The sequence below is a fragment of the Zychaea mexicana genome (assembly GCF_025766255.1).
Source record: "Zychaea mexicana strain RSA 1403 chromosome Unknown BDB00scaffold_256, whole genome shotgun sequence".
Classification (NCBI taxonomy): Eukaryota; Fungi; Mucoromycota; class Mucoromycetes; order Mucorales; family Lichtheimiaceae; genus Zychaea; species Zychaea mexicana.
Window position 1 is genome coordinate 1 of NW_026516919.1, and position 20,639 is coordinate 20,639.

Below are 20,639 nucleotides of genomic sequence, written 5' to 3' on the forward strand. Positions count from 1 at the left end.
TGTATAATGTAGTTCATATAAGAGAAACCGGGCGATTGACTGATCCTGTATGGTCGAGCAAAACGCTTTGGCCCTTCTAAATAATATTTCTAACAAATGGTTTCAATAAATTTGAGTGTGTTGGGCATACCTATTCGACTTATAGTGGGAGCAAAACCGTATCTCAATAAAACGTATAGAAATTGTTCGCAACAGTTGCGAGGGAGCCAAGACCATGTAAGATGATCCTAGCTGTGCAGCATCTGCTACTCGGCCCAAAACCTGAGAACCGTTATTAACAGGTAGAGCCTCCATGGAGAAAAGCAATAGCTGGGATAGAACTAAGACCATGTTTTGCTGTAGACATCATAGAAAATTTCAAGGGGATGACGTAATATAAAAACTGGGAAGAGTAGGTTCTGGATATTTCATGCTGTTGCCATGTCGACAAAAGGATACAAAGAAGGTAAGTTATTCAATTTCACGCGTCACAGTTATATTTCTCTTTTGTTCTTTTCATCCTTATTACTTTGCTAAAAATGTTTCAACGTTGTGTATTGCTGCTTCTAATGATAATGCTACTTGTAGTGTTTGATGAGTTTTTTGCCAACACGCAAAAGCCTTCGTTGAAGGATTTTGTAGCGAAGAATAAACAGTTTATCCTGAACGATTACAAGCAATACTAGAATCTCAAGCAAGTTTGGATGACTCGGTTTGCAAAAGCTCATTCAAGACATTATCAAAACTTGCCAAAGAAAACATACCAAAGCTTGACATTGAAGATGTCGATTGGTACGAGCTCACGATTGATATTCTTTCGGTAATCATACCATTTTTTTCTCTTTGTAAAGTTTACGAGCAAGAATCGCAGGATCAAGTATAGAATATAGAGCAAGTTAAAACTCCGACATAATCTACTTTATTTTATTATTAAAAGTAACATCTCTATATTATTATGTAGAAACTAGAAAATGAAAAAGAAGAAAAAGAAGAAAAAGATAGTAAAATATATTTTTATGAAAATGAAATACCAAATAAATTTTACACATCTATTATATTGCCATCATTATATAAGCTATATCCATACTTTTTAGATGAAAGTCAAGCTATAAATTATTTATTAAAAATTAGGGATCCGTATCAGAACCGTAGAACCGGAACCGAACCGAACCGAAACCGAGAAAATACGGTTCGGTTCCTGTCAAGAACCGAACCGGAACCGAACCGGTTCTGTATAAGTAGAACCGAAGAACCGAGAGGCAGAAGATTGCAATCAGCGATTTTGGTAATTAGTATAAAGTAGGCTATAATGGAAGTTACGAACAATGTTATTCCGAAAAGACCACGAAGTAGTGTATTTGCAAGCCATACTTTATTGAAAAACTTAACAAAACCTGCAAAAGCAGAAGGGAGTAAAAAATAGTAAAGAAGATAAGAGAAAAAAATAAAAAAAACACTTCTTCTGACGGCAGCTTGCTTTCTCTGCCCATGACGCACATCATTACTTGTTCCTCTACTTTGCTACCCACAATGCATTTTTCTCCATGACGTACTACTTAACTAGATTTATCATGGCTTCTCGATCAGTTTTATCAAGTTTGTGCATTCCGTTTGAGATTGCGCATTCTGGGGCTCATAACAGAATTATCTTACCCATTCACCCTTTGCCTTTTATGAGACACTATACACTATACACACGTAGAGACACAGCAGCTGTATGTACTGCCGGTTGTGGTTCAATTCCTCCAATGTTACGATAACATATTGTACTAGTAATACTAAGTCGCTCTAAGTAAGTACTATAAGCTCCACTTTTTTTTGTAAAAACTGTGCTTCAATCTTTTAACCATGCAATGACCCACATCGTATGAGAATGTTTACATTCTGTTTCTCTTATTCATTTTGAGATCGCTGTTCAATGTACAATAATAAATTATTCTTTTTTACTGCAGTATTCAAGTATACCGCGACATTTGAACACACACATCAGCTTTCATTTAAAGATACCGAATCTTGCCTTTTTTATATACATGATGGGTTCGGTTCTTCGGTTCGATTCTTCGGTTCTACGGTTCTCGTCGGTTCTAGTCGGTTCGGTTCTTGCTTTAGACGGTTCGGTTCGGTTCCCTTTAAGAACCGAACCGAACCGAACCGTGCGGATCCCTATTAAAAATGAATATTTTAGAAAAATATACTATATGTCCAAAATGTTATAATAAAGTTAATTATGAAAATCAGCAAAAGAGATATCGATGCTCTTAGTATGAATGTAGAAAATCTTTATCAATTTTTGAAGATACAATATTTTATAAAGCAAAGTTACTTATTAATAAAATTTTATACTTATTATAGAATATTTAAAGAAAACACCAAGAGATAGTGCTGTATCTAGTGTTGGAATAACACCAGCAACTACAACATATTATTATAAAAAAATTTGTGAACAGCTTACAATATATGCTATTGATAGTATAAAAGATAATTTATTAGGTGGAGAAAATGAAACAGTAGAAATTGATAAATCATATTTTTGTAGAAGAAAATATAATAAAGGTCATAATCTTAATGGAATATGGGTATTAGGTGGTATTCAAAGAGGAACTAAAAAGATATTTACTATTCCAGTTGAAAAAAGAGATAGAGAAACATTATTATTCTATATTAAAAAGTATATTAAACCAGGAACAAGAATTATAACAGATTATTGGAAAGGGTATATTGATTTAAAAGATAATAATTATATACATGATAAGAGTAATCATAAAAAAAATTTTAAAATAAAAGGTACAGATATATATACTAATACTACAGTCGACCCCCGTTAACATCAACCCTCAGGGTACCTGCAAAAGTGTTGACCATATCGAGGGTTGACGACTACCGGGAGTAGCGAGATTAGGCAAAATGTTTATCCTTGCAGACACTGAATGAATCACCGCTTCCTGACATTATAAATACACATATGAAAATGTTGTCAATCTTCAGTCCTACATCTCACTTCACGCCATGAGTACACCACGCGACCAAGTTTCCTTTACGAACGAGCAGCGTGATGCGATTTATGCGTTTAAGAGCTCAAAGCGGGGCATCACCCTTTTGTAGACAGCAGAATGGGCTCAAAAAGTATTCAACCTAAGTAAAACGCCTGATAAGAGCACCATTTCGAAGATGATAAAGCGAAAATCCACAGAAGCTCCTGGTGATGAAAGGGACGCGAAGAAAATTCATAATAGAAGAAGTCAATCTCCTGTAAATATCGAATGTAAATCAATCAGTTTCAAAATTCGGTGAACTGTAGTGTTTACTTTTTGTCAATGTTGTATTGATTAGGAGGTTGAGGAAGCAGTGTTACTCTGGCTCAATGTCGCGCAGAGAAACAAGATCCAGGTTACATGGGAATTGATACAGTTGAAGGCGAGAAATTACGCGGACATGATTGGCATCGCAACATTCAAAGCATCGAATGGCTGGACAGACCGGTTTGCAAAGAGATACGGACTCAGTGCACGCAGCATCCATGGCGAAGCGCAATCTGCCGATCTTGAAGCCTTGGACGAACAGAGGGAAGCCATTAAGGCCACCATCCAAAAGTATGAAAAGCGAGACATCTATAATCTAGATGAAACCAGTCTGTTTTATCGCTTGGAGCCAAAGACGACGATCGGCACTCATAGGTTCAAGGGGAGAAAACAAGACAAATCAAGGTTGTCTGTTGCTCTCCTTTGCAATGCTGATGGCAGTGACAAACGGAACGAACCTATCATCATAGGCCGCTCTGAAAAACCTGATGCATTTATGGTTTAAAAAAAAAACGCAAAGATGCTTCTTTCCATAGATTCAAGCGCTACTTTCTCAATCAGAAGGCGTGGATGACTCGTAAAATCTTCAGAGATGTTTTGCGTCAGTTCGATCGAGCCATGGGCCACCAGAACAGAAAAGTACTTTTGCTACTTGACAACTTCTCAGGTCATTACGTCGATTACAAACCTGTTAATGTTGAGCTACTCTATTTGCCTCCGAACACAACATCACTTATCCAGCCTCTTGATGGTGGAATCATTCGCTCGTTCAAGGCTCAATACAAGCGGCGACAACTTGAGAAGGCTTACCGCACCATCGGAATGTATCAGAACGGAAACGGGAATGTTGTGGGACCTGTCGGAAAAGTTTTTCTTGTTGACCAGCTGCAAGCAATAAAGTGGATAAAGTTCTCGTGGGCAGCTGTGTCTGCTGAAACAATCAAAAATTGCTTTGATGCAACCATCTTTCGATATATCAATGGCAATGACGAAGCCCAAGGAACTGCTAGGAGCCAAATCGAAGAAGAAGACGAGCGTGACAGGAAGGTGCTGGAAGCTCAATTACGACGAATCGCCGATACACAACTTGTTACATTAAATCAGTGCCCCGACATCGACCTTGATCCCGAGTATGAGCGCGATTCGTATCTCTTTTCTCTCACAGATAGTGAGATTGTTCAAACAGTGACGGCAGCTGCTGAAGATGATGACACCCCAGATGTTGACGAAGAGCCAGTTTTGCAGGAAAGAAGAGTACTTACTGCTAAAGACAAAGTTACCAACGTCAACACATTTCTCAATATTTTGGATGAAGAGCAAGATCTACATGATACCGTTATGAATGCTTTACCTGAAATTCTGAAACTACGCGACAAATATATAAAATCCATGTATTCTAAGCAGGCCTCTTTGACAATTTTTTTTGTACCACAATCCCAATAAATGTAATCTAATTGGACAAGTTTCACCCTCAATAACTAGTCAACCCTCCTGAAGGTATTGAAGTTGACCTTATGTAGAAGTTGAAGTTTTTCACTACTAAATTTGAAAGGGTACCAGCGAATCGGTTGACGCTATTGGGGGTTGACGTTATCAGGGTGGACGTTAACGGGGTCGACTGTATTGAGGGTATTTGGAATGGTTTGAAAATGAATATTTTACCAAAACATAGAACAAGAAGATACTTATATGAACATTTATCAGAAACACAATAGAGAATGAAATTTAAAAAAAATAATTTATGGTTTGAATACTTTAATGAAATTAAATTTTCAAATAAAGTACTTGAAAGATATAATGTTATAAAATTAGAAAGTATATTAAAGAATAAAGATACAGTATTTATTTTGCTAAGCATGTTGAAATAAAAAATGAAATGCACTTTTAAATTTAATTAAGAAATACACTTTTAAATTATTAAATGAGCTGATTATGGTGCATACTGACTTGAATCGTTAATATATTTGAAATACCGACCCAAAAAAAGAAAGTGTATTAGAGTTGTCCAAAGTGAATTTTTTGAGATTCTGACCAGCAAGATGTGTTTAATAGCATATTATAAGCATTTCTTACTCGTTACTTTATGAAAAAAGGTGTTTTAGAGAGCTCTGATAGCTATCAAAGTTTTGTCGGAATATGAAAATTTACTATGTAGACCTAAGAATTCGACAAGGTGGGAGGGGTAGATCAGTGAGGTGATGTAGGCTATTACAGCCTGTGTAACATTGTATTTGTCATGGTTACACAAACATGTTATCCTCATCATCATACTGCTTTTTCACAAGGGTTGTGTTTCCCTCATTGATACTCGCTCATTGTGGTGAAACTACACTACTTTGAGTTTGATCCAAATAACTCAACCCATTCCATCTTCTTCGTAACCATTAAAATGCAGTAGAGAGAACACCACACACATGGATGAATCAAATATTACATAATTAGCACCATATTGATAATCTCTCAAACATGGATCACAATCGAGAACGACTCAGGATCAACTATTGTCAATACTTCGTTGCAATATAATATCGATAATCTCTTAAACATAAATCAGAATCGAGAATCATAACTCAGGACCAACCATTGTCAGTACTTAGTTTCAATCTACATTATCTGAGTTGAGCGAAGTGTACCTGTCAAAGAGCGGATACTAATTCCAGCACAGACAAAAGTGAGACTTCACCAAACAAGGAACGCACTGATCGAGGCAAAGATCACTCTTTACAATCAGAAGACAACGTCCATTATCATGGCCGACAAAACTCAACCTTCCCATCCTTCTTCATCTTTGAAACATCCGAAACCCGGCATGTCCGCGATCCATTTATCAGTTCATCCGAACGGAAGTTTTGATAGCATCTCCAACAGTATATAAAGGGTTGTGAATTCATTTAGTGAAATTATCTCATATTTGACTCTCACTGTATTTCATATTGTCTTTTAATAATTATCCTTCTCTTATTATCTATCACACCCATGCCCCCTCCAAACAAGCGACAAAGACGCGCCAAAGAACTGCGGAACAATACCACTTACAAGCATTTTAGATCCATTTCACCGTTACTTGAGGATCGCACTGTGCAAATCCCGATTGTTGAAGATCAGGAACTTGACGATTTCGAGATACTTGCATCAATCGACGATGAACCTGATTCGACTGCTTCTATACCTGATTTTGGTATACGATCAAGTAATGAAGTGTGCTCACGTGGCCCATACTGGGGAAATGGAAGAACGACAAAGTACTACTGGTAGCAAATAGCAGCAAAGAAGGCAAATGGGTCTTACTGTATTACCGATTTCATGTGTAGCACTGCTGAAACAACTGACACAGAAGCGTCGCAAGAGACGACAAGTGCCAATGAAGAATGGATAGAGTCGCTGCTCGACTACAAGCCGATGATGACTATGGAAGAAGCATGCGAACGGCTGGAACCTCTCGTTGTTCCCCGAATGAACATTAAGAAAGAGGCGGAAAGGGGCTTGAATGACTTTGAGCTGAGAAAATACATTGCGGTCCATGCGTATTTCCGCGAACGCGTTGGAGGCAAAGGAGCAATAGCAGCATCCGAAATAGCAGCTAGGATTGCATGGATATGTCCATCTAAGTATTATCGACCCATGGTAATTCGATGTTTTTATGCCAAACAGTATCTCGAGACTGGCCGCAGTTCACCACATCAGCAAGGCAAACACGTCAAGCGATTATCACTTTTAAGTGATGAAGACGTGGCTGAAGCAGCACAGCATTGGCTGAAAGAAACAAAACCACAGCATAGAGACTTGCCAGAATTGTTGAAGTTTCTGAACGAGATTGTCATTCCGACACTCCTTGGACTTCCAGGACAAATATCAGCTTCTGTCCTAAGCAATTACCTTCATGAATGGGGCTACAAGTATTGTACGAACAAAAAGGACGTTTACGTCGACGGTCACGAGCGCGAAGATGTGGTGAAATATCGTCAAACGTGGGCAGCATAGATGATTGAATATAAGCAATTCATGGAAATGTATCCTGAAGGGCAAGAGCATGTCATCCAAAAACCTCGGCTACTGGAAGGACAAAGGAAGATTGTCATGGTAACCTATGACGAATCAACCTTCTACTCAAACGATGGCAAAACTGATCTTTGGCTCTATGAAGGTGAAAATCCAATCAGAAAGAAGTCTCCAGGAGGATCAATCATGGTTAGCGAGTTCCAGTGCCCATGTCATGGAACCATGAGGATCAAAGGTTGGAAATCACGGAAGTTCCTTTTCACAGGTGTGAACCGTGATGGCTACTGGACCTCAAAAGATATGCTGGAGCAGCTAAAAGAAGATGCCATTCCTCTCTTTGAGCGACTCCACCCTGACTGCTAGGCTTTGTTTGTATTCGACCAGTCCAGCAACCACAATGCCTACGGAGCAAGTGCAAAATTAGCAAGCAAATTTACCTTGAAGGACAAAGTGCTAAAGGGGATCGAAGAAAGAGTTATCTTACCTGGCAAGTACACCGATTTTAACGGCGAACAGAAGATACAGAACTTCTATATTTTGCAAAAAGAATTAGTCAAGACAAAATGTGGTCCAAAAGAGGTCCGAACCTGGATTCAAAGGACTTAGGACTATACTGGAAGAGCGTGGTCTTGGTCGTTGGAGTGAATTCGAGGCAAAGAAACAACATTAGATAACCAATTGCAAGCTCCTCCAAATGAGTACAATGACTGCTGCCCCTTCCATATGCTTCAAGCTCAACCTGACTTCGTTGCCCAAAAAACGATGTTGCACGAAGCTGTACTCAAGGCAGGCCATCTCTTTGCATTGTATCCGAAGTACCATTGTGAAACCAACTGGATCGAAAGATACTAGGGCGCGTCGAAACGTATTGCAAGAAAAGAGTGTAATTACTCTTATTCTTCCTTAAAAAATAATCTTGATGGCTATCTTGATCGCACGTCTCCTCCTGATGATCCTCCTTTGGCAATACGTTGATACTACAACCGTTGCTGGCGTTATATCCAAGCATACAAGGATATGAAAGACGATCGTGAAGCTGCCAAGATCGTAGAGAAATTTACTTCTAGAAGTTACAAATCCCACTGCAGAATTGGAGCAAGTGATTAGTTTTTATTTTTACCTCTGTTATTTCTGACTTCCATAAATAAATGAGTATAGCTATCGATCATGTAATTTCCTGACCAGTGCAAACATAGAGTATGATATATGAAGAAACATATCGGGTGTTTCGGGTGCAAATTTAGCCGCGGCGTTTCAATTTTCGACAGCTCACGGTTTAAGTCAGTATGCACTATATACATTTTGATTTTATGAAAATTGACTTCTAATATATAAATAAAATGAATATCTTATATCTTGATGAAATTGATGAAAAGTTAATGCATAATATAAAACGTAGTTGTATTATAAAAGATATGAAAAGAAATAACATATATGAATATAAGATTACAATGGAAGATAATATTTTTTATATTTATAGAAAAAAAGAAAATATGTTTTCAAATCTTAAATTAATTTATAAATTTAAAACTTATAATAAAAATATATCTAATAATAGTAATAATAAAAGACTGTATATAAGTAATGTTATATTTGAACGACAAATTAAAAAAATAAAAATAGATTAATAAATATATATATTCCTTTTTTAAAGAAACAAAAATTTATATATTAACCCTAAGTAATATATTTAATCCAAATTGCAAGATCATGAATATGTGAATATTTGTTAGAAAGTAAATTCAAACACTTTTGCTGGGCCTAAGTCATCAGATGCCTCTGGCGGATTGACGACATCAACGACATCAACAAGTGTAAGCAGCAGTAAAATTACAGTGACCCACACTTTCATAAAAGAGTTCACTGAAACATACAAAAAAATGGATGAAGCCTCCAAGTGGCCCCTTACAAGTGGAAAAGTTGCTGAAGATGTTTTATACAGCTATGCTATTAATTGTACCTATGAGGAGTAAGTAGGAGTTATCATCATACCGGAATCGTATATAATATAAAGGATACAAACTTACTTGATGTTATAGTGCAGCACATAGCTTTATACTTGACATGGCTTGTGACGACGTGATGAACAAGTTTCAAGGGAAGACATAGCAGAAATTGACGCCGAATCTCCACATCTGCTGCCCAGAATACCTGAGCAATTGCTCAAATACTTGAACAGTTTTGTTGGATTGGTAAGATCAAAACAGGCTGGGCTTTTATCTTGTTTACTATCTTTTTTTTGTGCCTTTCCATTGTGCTTATTCTGTTTTCTAGAAAACTATAGGAGACTTAAAAACTCGTGTCTGCAAACGACACTATGATTTTTATCAAGAGTTTTATTTAGATTGGGCACAAAAGGGGGACATCCAACTCCAATTAGATATTAGATAATACTATTGGCTGTAAGAAATCTATTGGCTGTAAAAATCCAAATTGTACAAAAAATTGAATTTTGTGTATATATAAAAATAATTGGTAAGAAAGGAATGTCAGGTATGAATTCACATTATATTATATACTAGTTGAAGAAAATATTGTAAATAGTAGAGTATGCAATTTTATAATATACCAAGATTATGCTTATTGATATATTCCTTCAATAACTCCTTTTGATTAAATTTATCAATTGATAACCAACTGTTATCATCAGCACTATATCCAACCCATTTTACCTCAAACAAATATGTACCATTTTCAGTTTTATGCCTAATAATCTCTTCTATTTCATATGATGCCATTGCTTGTTGTTTCCCTTTATTTGCTTTCTTTTTTTACTACGCTCATTAAATCTTGGAACATCATCATTATCACTATTACTCTGATTTGAGTTATTATCAGATTCATTATTAACAATCATTTCTTCATTTGATATAGCCATATTAAGCAGGTCATTTTGCAATCTTATCATTTTATCCAGTTTATCTTTATTTTGTTTATCATTGCTGACCACTATATCAATTAGTTTATGCTCTACTGGAAAATTAAAATCATTACTGTGCCATAGTTTATGGTGTGGTAAAATAGGAATATTGAACATTTCTACAAATTTTGTAATATTTTTTAATAAACAAGCTACATGAAATTGCAGATTATAGTATTTTATGTTATCCATTTTAACAACTGACTTGTTATTATTGAATCGGCAAAATTTATTCCCAATTTCTGAAAATTGATTCTCAACTTTTGTCCTAAAACTTCCAAATGTCTTATTAAAATGATCCTCAGTAATCGTTAAGGGCTCATTTACATTTTTACATATAGGGTATACAAAATTATCATGGCTAAAGTCATATCCTTTTTCATTAGCAAGCTCTGTAAATTGTGTGATAAACAAAGTATATCCACTATCAACTGCCATTATGTCATTCTCATGCATATATTTAAATAATTTCATGTTTAAAAACATGCTACCATCTGAACTATCAGACCAAAAGTCACTTTTAGAAGTATAAATAATCATATCATTCATATTACTAACAAATTGGGTACGTATTCCATTCTTCTTAAATTTATAAGAATATATTCTTTGAAAGTGGTCAATTTCAGTATCTACATAGTTAATTCTTGAATCATGACCATCTAATATAAGTGTTACATGTTTAAATAAGTCAGGATTATACTTTCTAGCAGATAGAATACGTAATTTGATAGATGAAAACATGTTATTCATTGAATCATTTACTATTTTGTTGATTCGTTTGTAGTTGTCCTCATCTATCTAAAACTTTTTATAAAATGTATGTAATGTGCTATGTGATAAGTATTTTTCAAATTTTTCACTACATACTTCAGAGACTAAATGATATAATAAAAACAATCCTTTTCAATTTCAAAGTAAGGTCTGGGATATTCCTTGTTTGTATATAAAACTACTGGAAAATAAAATACAGCAACATAACATAATTTACGTAACAATTCATCCTTAATTTTTTTATGAATTTAATATGTTTCAAATCAGTTCTATGTTTATACTTATTATGTACAGTAGGCCAATTCTATTCTGGGAATTGCCAATAATTTGCAATAATTGAGTTTACTTCATTTGTAATCAGTGGTGTATAGTTTGTTGTATACATTGGGTCGTTCTTTGTTTATATTATGGATTTTTAATTTTTATAATCATTGAATACATGATTTTGGTCACATAATGTCATAAAATTGATAAAATATCAAAATGGATGATATAATTTAATATGGCAGCAAGCAATTTATTAGATTTATCAAAAACTATTGTAAATTTATAGCCAATTTGGTACTGCACATCCCGCAAATTCGTTTCAAAATGCGCTCTGTTTGTTCAAGGCTAAATATTTTCCATTATCGACTCAAACAGAATCCGACGTCATTTGACGAGTATATCTTTTTATTAATACCGTTTTCGATGATATATACAATCTTGATGTTCGAACGTAAGTGATGTGGTTATATTTGGGGTGAAGGTTCTTAAGAATTACCAAAAAAGTTACTAATCGATCTTTATAGAGGCGAGATGGAAAGCACTGCAAGTTCCGAGCGACGAAATCTGACAAGGGAACTGAACGAAAGGAAACGACATGGGCATAGGTTGGACATGTTGTTCAAGTGCTTCCAGGGCGAAATATGATGTATTGAAGTGGGCAAAAAAGATGCAGGTAGTAGTGGAACCAAAGAGTAAAAGCAACTTGGATTGAAAGTACCCAAAATGCTGAAAGATCAGATGTGGAAATTGGTGCATGTATATCCTGACCATCGCCGTACTTTAGTAACTGCCAGGCTTGTTATGATGGGTAAGTAAACTGTAACATTTGGATTATAATTTAATGTCATACATTATGCTAATGGTTTCGTGTATATAGGCCTCAAGTTACGTACTATTGTTCTGGACAACCTGTCAACATACGTTTGCTGTATCTACAAAACCGAACCATGTTACTTTCCAGCCACTATCGAAACTTTTGCACGCGATTTTGGTATGCTTCTCAGGATGACATCACAAATCAAGCAACTTGCGTGTTCCACTGTGAAAGCTCTTGAAGCAGACAAGCTGATCGAAAGCTCTAATTATAAAACAACTACAAACAAGCCTGAACTACTATTTCCTTATACAATGTCGCCCAAAAAAGCACCAAAAAGTATTTAATACCTATTCTTTTCCTTCTTATACCACCCCAATTCATATACATAACTGCACTCCAATACCCATTCCTATTGTATCATGTATATTTCAATTTATATCAATTCATCATCATGTAAACCAATAATTAAATATATCAAATGAACATTGTTTGTCAGTTTCCTTTTCAATGAATTTACTCTGGCACCTGGCACTTGACAACATTAGTGACCGCATTCAGGAAGGTAGCAACTACCGAATGATGGATGAATGTTGTACATACAGTGTCGCCAAAAAGAAATGTCGCTATTATATCCAGTGAAATTTATGTCGCAATTTTTTTTTAAAATGTGCTACTGTAGTCATGTGACTGGATTACTTCATATGCCTGGCAATGCTAGTAAACTCTTGGCAACTTATTTCATCATATGATATCTACCCTTGGGGTATTGCTACCTGATTGCTGACACTTGCCTAATTTAATTATTGTTTTTCTCTTTTGCCTTTTTTTTGCTTTTTGTTTTTCGACCTTTTTTCGTTTACTTTTCTATTGAAAATACTTAGGTCGGGAACAATTGGCCTATCATACAACATGTTAGATTGTTTGCTTATTTCGACATTTCTCCCAATCACTTGGTTTTACTTAATGACATCCTTCCTCAATTCTTGTCGATAAAGTTTCCTGCTTTAAGAACCGCTCACGCCTAACATGACTCTTTGCCACCAACCAGAAATTCTCAATTGGATTGAGTTCAGCAGAATATAACGGAAGATAAGCACATCGATATCCTCGCCAGTAGATATACTCTACTATATTCCGGTTTATATGAATAGGTGCATTACTGTATCCATGTCAATATAGTAGTCTTTATATTTCTCATACCTATCCATTTCATCTATTGTGGCTTTTGAGAAAAAACTAAAATAGTGGCCTGTTATAGTACCGGTGTTTTATAGTCTTCACCATTAGCCTTCTGTCTCCTTATCGCCATTGGTACTCTTAAATCAACATTAACTAGACCGGAAGAAGAAATAGCGCCTAATATGGTCGTTGTTTCTGCTCTCGTTTAAGGCGTAGTGACAGTAGCGCGAGTACCTCTTTTAAACCAACCATTTGAGCGTCTCATGTTGATATGAAAGACAGCCTCATCAAGAAATACACAGTTTGAATCAGGGTTCATGTCAGTTTTACTTCATTAACGAAGCCAATCATAGCGCTCCTTGATCTTCTCAGGGCCATTTCTTTCTTCAGAGTGAAAGTCTGCTTGCTTCAGTGAAAGGTTGCACTTGGTTCTCAAAAAATGGTCAACGGCACTACGAGAGGTTTGAAAGTCAACGAACTTCTCTTGTAAATGCTCAACTACTTCAACAACGCTACGCTGTGCACGTTCATCAACGAAAGCTTCAATAACTTTCTGGTGCTCCTCTTGCAGAATCGATTTACGACCTGACTATTTGCAACTCTCAAAGAAGCAGTCTCCAAGTTCACCATGCTCCTTAACCCATCTTTGACCAGTAAGAATACCGATACTTAATTGTTTGGCCGCAGCATATGCACTCAAGCATTTCTCTATCTTTCTCTTATATAATCTCTCCTTATCCTTATGGTATACCGAGTATACTCACGTTTTTCATTTGCTTCCCTCATACAAACGTATTCATCCCTTGGCTGATCAATCTGCATTCGACGACCACGACCACGACGAGTGCGCTGCTGAAAAGATTCTGAAGCTAAGTTTGGAAGATTCTAATAGTTTGTATGTGAGACACGTCTTTCAACCGCAAAACGCTCTTCGTCGACAACATAATCCATGGGCTCAGGGTTACCATCTTCATCAACAACGGTCCCGAGCCCATCATCGTAAAGAAATGCAAGATTCTTTGTACGCATGTAATGAAGTGAAAGAAGAGATGATACCAAAATAACCATGGCAATTACATATTCTCAGTGCCAAGTGCCAAGAGTTTACTAGCGTTGAGATCTAAGCATGCTACATCCTCTGATCACGCGACGACCACACTTTTAAAAAGAATAGCGACTTAAATCTCACTGGATAGCGACATTGACAACGCATTTGGATACATTCCCGGTCCCGTTGCGTAAAAAGCACCAGTCCATGTTGCTATAAAATCAAACAACATTTGCAAAGCTATTCCGTGGTTTGCATGTATATCGATGTTCACCTTCCGATAGCATATATCGATAATATAATATGTTACAACATGAAACCTGAAGCACTACGCCTCCTTTGTATTCCTTGCCACTCTAGGTTCGCTCTTTGAGTTGTACCACGTCGCTTTTTCTTTCGTGCTTGCAGTAGTAATGGTAAATATACAGTACCGCACATAAATGTGGACTCGTAGGCTAGAAGAAGCAGTGATTTTTTTCCCCTTCCATCTCCTTCAGTTGAAACAGTCAGTTTATCTGCAAAAAAACACATGTACTGTACTGGTTCTTCTGATAGTGCCACTGATATATATCCGCACAAAGTTGTGAAAGAATCATCATATTCTCAAGAATCAGAGTTTATTTGAACGAAGAGTGCCTATCGGTTATCTCGGTACGTCTTTCAAAATTCCCTCCTTACGGGCACGACGCGTCCCACCTACATATGTCAACCAATTGACTTCTTACATAAAACATAGGCGCTGTGCTTCTTACGGGCACGACACCACCCATCTGCTATAATTAACACAAGAGGGTCAGTTATGCTGCTCTGTGTAACATATTCTATTTATTATTGGAACTTGTCGTGCTGCACTTGTCATGAGAGCTCGAAAGCACTAATGCATTATCAAATTGTAAAATGCTGCTAGTGATAGCCATATAATAGTAGCTATGTCAGCTGGATTCATCGGCAGCTAGTTCTAGCTATGGCAATAAGAAGACAACTACAATTGACTGCTGCATCTTTATCAGTTTGAACCTTATTCAAGAGTTAGCGGAAGCAGTGAATCAAGGCCATGATAATACTATGGAGTTTTTTAAACCCTTCCTAATACCTACTTCCTTTCTACGATGTACTTTTATGAGTTTCTCTAGGTCAAAGAAGCATTTTGTCTTTTATCCTCTTCCTTCCAATACTACTCCGTCGTTTCAACAAATTGAAGGTAAACTACCATGATACCAAAGTACACGAAAGGTAAGAACAAGAATCTATTTCCCCGTTATCATATATATGACAGCTCTTTCACACTGGCTGATGAATTTTTTCTCAAGGATTTTGCATATATCTTTGTAAGCATTATGTATCACCTTTTGCACAACATTATTTACTGCCTTTACAAACCTAATATCGCCAACATGTTGTCACTGTCAGGAAAGCAAGATATTTCCGATTTATTTATAATGAGCGATGATGGCCCCTCCTATATTTTGTAAGCAGCATTACTTTGAGGACGTAGTAAAGCATCAAATCAAGCGTGTTTGTCACAATGCTCCAAGTATAGATACACTGAGTTTACATGATGTCATTCGGTACAGAAGCTTTAGCAAACGTACAAGCCTGCTGTATGAATTGAGTGACTGGCATCGCAGAATAGCAATACCGGGAATCGGACCTCGTGTAAGCAAGGTAAAACACCTGTTTATTTGATTACTATAAAACTAGCAGAGGATCTGGGAAAATGAAGACACAGGGTCCAAACCAGACGGCGTTATCCAGATAAATTGGCATATAGACAACTTTATGAATAAGCGTGCTCATCTACACTATATAATACACACAGAACGCGTTACTGGGCATGGCCGCAGTATGTCCCGTGAAATGCTGTTTTAATCACGATATCTCGTTGTCACTGTTGATTTTGTTTGTCATAAATGTCTATATTGATGAAAACAACAATAATGCAGCACGCCCGGGTATTTGAAAAAATGTAAGGGTACCGTGAAATACAAGTCATTCGATCATAATGTCGCAACGGTTTGTTGATCTATCAAAATATTACGCGCATGGAGTTGGTATCAAAGTATTACTGTATGTGTAGTACTAGTAGCCCTGGACAAGAGAAATGGCTTGTGATCGTGTGTAAAAGCTCACGTCTAGGAAAGCATGAACCATTGATTTTATTATCAGTGTCTATCATATGTTATTAGATCCATGGATCTGTAGCTGTTTGTTTTTATTATGCTTTCTCTTTTGCCGTAGCAGTGTTCTTGCTGCTTGGAAAGAGCTGGGATGGATGTCAGGACATAGAGAAAGGGAATACATGGACGAAAGTATCGTGAAAGAAACAAGGAGACAACCAGTGCAAAAGTTGGGCGGCCATTAATCAGCACATCGGAAGACAAGGATTTATGATGCGTCAAGGATCATATTGCGAAGGAGCTCCTGTCATTGCTGCTCTTTTTTTTCGAAAACAACATGTGATTACTGTATGATGTTGCTAAATGCTGATGTATGATATCTTGTGGTTGTAGTGGAACGGGCTCCAAAAGTAGTGCCGATGCAGATGTTATTAATCGTAATAGATGTATATAAAGAGGAAAAGAAACCCTCAGTGAAGCGACACATGGCTTCCGACCTGCCAATCAATCTCTCTACTTTTCTCTGTGGGGTTCCTACTATTTCTGAAAGCAGATCCTCCATTGTTGATCTATCTTCCCGATGCTCTGTCACAAGAAATTACACAGGAGTAATGACAAGGGAGACCGGACAAGAACAAGGTTAAATGTCAGAAAAACCCTCGGGTGAAGTAGAAGTAGTAATGATGAATTAGGATGATAAGTTGAGTGTGCAAAAGGTGATCGATCAGCTGTTGCGGATGGATGGATTGATTAAGGGTTTGTTCTAGCATTATAAATACCAAGCTTCGTTCGATCCTGGATATCTCTTTACTCTTCAACTACTACTACTTCTCGTTCTACACACACACACACACACACACACACAACAGAATGCCTATTTTAAAATCAATTTTGCCTGCAGCTGCCTCGGCACTGCAAACTGCGTTCCGCTGGTTCGCCAGTTTACTTCCCTCCGCCTCCTCCTCCTCCTCTGCCTCCTCTGCCTCCTCTGCCTCCTCTGCCTCCTCTGCCTCCTCTGCCTCCTCTGCCTCCTCTGTCTCCATCGCCACCACCAAGGACGACAACCACAACCAGGCCGCTTTTGAGCTCACTGCTGAGGACCTAGCATTGGTCATAAGCGCGGCGGTCTCGGTTGTGGAGACGGCCGCCTCGGTTCTGAAGGCGGCAGTATCGTTGATGAGGACCGTGTTCCTCATTACCAAGCTCACGGTCTGAACAACGGTTCTGCTAGCCAAGGCTGCCGTCTGGGCCATCAGGATGACATGCTGTATTCTGCAAAGGTATCTATAGTCAGCCACGTTCTTCCTTTTGTACAATAGTCATGGTTAAGATATGTTTGCTAATGCCAATAACATTAGTCTTGAGCCTGCATTGAAAGGGTATAGAAACAGCAGTCGGCCCACCCCAAATATGTGAGTCATTCGTATATCCCCACAGAAAAGTCATCGCTATGTTGTATTGAGCCATAGACTAATTTCAACTTGACTTAGCAGCGCCACTCTCTGCCGTAGCATTTCTGCACTGGCTCGTCTCCGTCGGTCCTACGTGTATCCTTACTGCACTTTGGTTCATCTCTTGCCTCTCTCTCTCCCTCCCTTTCTATATACATATCCGCGCAAGAAATTTACCAAAAAACGTCAGACAGGGAATGGAACGAAGCATAAAGTCGAAGCCCATAAACTTACTTGTAATAAGCATCAATTGTCCCTTACGACATTTAGCAAAAAAAATCCTTCCCCTCCCTTACTCTCACTCAACCACTGCAGTGCCGCTACATTCAACCGCATCCGGCACTGGCGGGATCGCGATATTACCACCTTTTTAGTTCATCTTCGAAGAACCTTTAAATTAAAATAGATTAAATAAATTTAAACCACAAAAGCACCGTGTAACATTCCACGCCTTTATCGTATATCCGTGGTTGCTATATGCCAGACTATATAGTGCGACAGTCATGGTGAAGTAATGGTTCATATTGATAACCAAGACTTGAGCATAGAGGTTGTACTCGGCCCGGTATTGTTGTTGCTGTTGTCATCACACTTTAGCTTATTCTTGGCACAGACGTCGCACCGACATATTTAATTTTGCCATCTTGATCTGTATTCTACTTCTCTAAGCCAACCTCTTTGCTCTGAAATTTGTCTTACTCCATCAAACATGGCTTAACAAAAAAACATTGTTCTTGAATATGGTTCTCTCTTGAAAATATGCAAAGCTTAGCTGCTCTGGAATCATATTTCATGCAAGTGCTGTATGCGCTGTAGTAACGAGGAGTCAATGCAGTAAGCTCACTTCATACAGTTTGTGCAATTCATACAGTTGGTTTCTTCTGACAGTACATGAGTACACAGCGCTGTGGTTTTTACTTGTTCCTATGGAGCAGCTTATTCAAAAAGGCTTTCGTCCGACTACCTTTATGATGGTGGCTGCCATTACTGCTACTGCTACTGCTACTGCTACTGCTACTGCTACTACTGGTGCTCGGTGAACATTGTTGGCCGTTTTCGTGGTAAAACCACAGTCGAGCGATAGCATGCTTAGGACCGCTGAGAGCATCTTTGCATCTGCGGGCATTTGTAAGAAAATTTGTGTAGCAGCTGTCGTTGGTATCCCCATAGCGGCTCTTGACAATTTCAACAGTGCGCACCCCTTCTGTCATATCTTCCTTCATGTCTGGTTTGCAGCAGCCCACCATATAAGGCGTCGCTAAAGGGATCAGCTGGGATTTTACTAAACTCATTTGAACAAAGTGATCGCTGGGTCGGATTGGGTTTCCGTGATTGGCAAATGGATCGCGCAGAGCCGAGCGACTCAACGCAAGGGAATCCATACCGTCTAATTAATGGTTGTACCGCCTCTCCCGACAGTGTCGAATCTGTGGAACCATCCAATCAAAGTGCTCAAGCTTGGCGCTTGGATACGATACAATTTATGGTCGTGGTAGCACCAAAATAAAAGGCAAATCGTTTGCAGACGTTGAGAATGACAGGGAGGCTAGATACCGTGCCATCCAGGGAACGCGTCCTCATACACTTGTATTTGGCTTGGTAGATAGCCCAGTGGCACGTTTAGGTATGGTCAGATCGCAAGGGTCTCTTTTTTTTCTCTCGAACTTGACTTTTTTTAGTGTAGCCTGGATGCTCGAAAAGGCATAATTGGACGTTTCATCCTGCTGACAGGCAAGACACTGAGGCTCTGCCTGAGACTATCACAACCAACGAGTTCCTGACGGAACTTACCATCTATTGGCTTACCAACACCATGTCGTCATCCACACGACTGTGTTACGGGGCGTTCACGAAGAGGCAATGCGGATAATGTTCTTTAACCGTGTCGAAATTCCATTGGGCGTAGACTATGTCCCCAGCGAGCTAAACAAGGTAATCCACTGCATAGATCTAGAGTATATATGCAAAACTGACCCAACATGCACAAAGTTCCCTCGTGAATGGCTAGAAGCAAGTGGTGACCTTCAACAGTTCAACGAATTTGAAGTGGTAAATATCATCTTTTAGTAATGTATTGCTTCGTACTGACGAACAGTGTCCAAGGCGGCCATTTTTCTGCGAGCGAGTTGCTGGTTGATGACATCCAACGGTTCGAAAAGCTGTTAAAGACGAAAAAAAGTTTATCCGATGGTCACTGTATGGCTGCTGTGCACAACACTCTATCTGAATATAGCAATGTATTACTTGGTCTGAAAATGCATCGCATGAATGCCTGTCTTGCTTTCATGATGAATGAAGTGTTTGGTGTACTTTAAACATTGTCGAATATGTACTTATTATATAATCGTCTACAGGTACGCCGCATTTCCTCCTCATCACGTTCATCCTCAATGATCATATTATGCAATATCTTGTATGCTTTTTTGCTTACGGTGACTCTTCAATACGTACTGTCTTGAATGGTTATGCACATCGGTACATCGCGTATTTACCCTCCCATTCTTCTCTTTTTTTCTCATACCACATCCAACTTACGCCATTTGATCTACTCAGCAAAACCCCTGGCTTCCTTTCTTTTATTACTTTATCAGATATACTAATACATCAAATTATTCTAAGTGTTGCTTGTTATCGACATAATTATTACATTCTCTTCCACCATTATACGAAATCGTGTAGCCCATGAAGAATCTGCTTGACACTGTTAATAAACATATCAGTGCTTTGTACTATTTAAACAGAACCCCATGGCTCTATATGCTAGTACCTCTTGTGAACTGGTCACCAAGATT

At 38.0% G+C, this 20,639-nt stretch overlaps 4 protein-coding genes across 4 annotated transcripts; 2 read left to right on the plus strand and 2 right to left on the minus strand.

Annotated features, from left to right (window-relative positions):
• Positions 1 to 1,185: 1,185 nt before the first annotated feature.
• Positions 1,186 to 1,470, minus strand: BDB00DRAFT_864568 (uncharacterized protein; the record flags this gene model as incomplete). The annotated part of the gene is made up of 2 exons (XM_053126168.1): positions 1,186 to 1,418; positions 1,439 to 1,470. Coding segments are annotated over 2 exons (265 nt in total), but the record flags the coding sequence as incomplete, so codon positions are not given.
• Positions 1,471 to 11,958: 10,488 nt separating this feature from the next.
• BDB00DRAFT_793798 (uncharacterized protein) lies at positions 11,959 to 12,396 on the plus strand (the record flags this gene model as incomplete). The annotated part of the gene is made up of 2 exons (XM_053121253.1): positions 11,959 to 12,043; positions 12,113 to 12,396. 2 exons carry the CDS (start codon positions 11,959 to 11,961, stop codon positions 12,394 to 12,396), a joined length of 369 nt encoding a protein of 122 aa, XP_052972179.1.
• Positions 12,397 to 17,266: 4,870 nt separating this feature from the next.
• Positions 17,267 to 17,808, plus strand: BDB00DRAFT_934577 (uncharacterized protein; the record flags this gene model as incomplete). The annotated part of the gene is made up of 2 exons (XM_053129163.1): positions 17,267 to 17,676; positions 17,755 to 17,808. One exon carries the CDS (start codon positions 17,267 to 17,269, stop codon positions 17,609 to 17,611), a length of 345 nt encoding a protein of 114 aa, XP_052972180.1. The 3' UTR covers positions 17,612 to 17,676; positions 17,755 to 17,808.
• Positions 17,809 to 18,637: 829 nt separating this feature from the next.
• BDB00DRAFT_902342 (uncharacterized protein) lies at positions 18,638 to 19,229 on the minus strand (the record flags this gene model as incomplete). The annotated part of the gene is made up of 2 exons (XM_053128559.1): positions 18,638 to 18,657; positions 18,812 to 19,229. 2 exons carry the CDS (start codon positions 19,227 to 19,229, stop codon positions 18,638 to 18,640), a joined length of 438 nt encoding a protein of 145 aa, XP_052972181.1.
• Between the last annotated feature and the right edge of the window lie 1,410 nt (positions 19,230 to 20,639).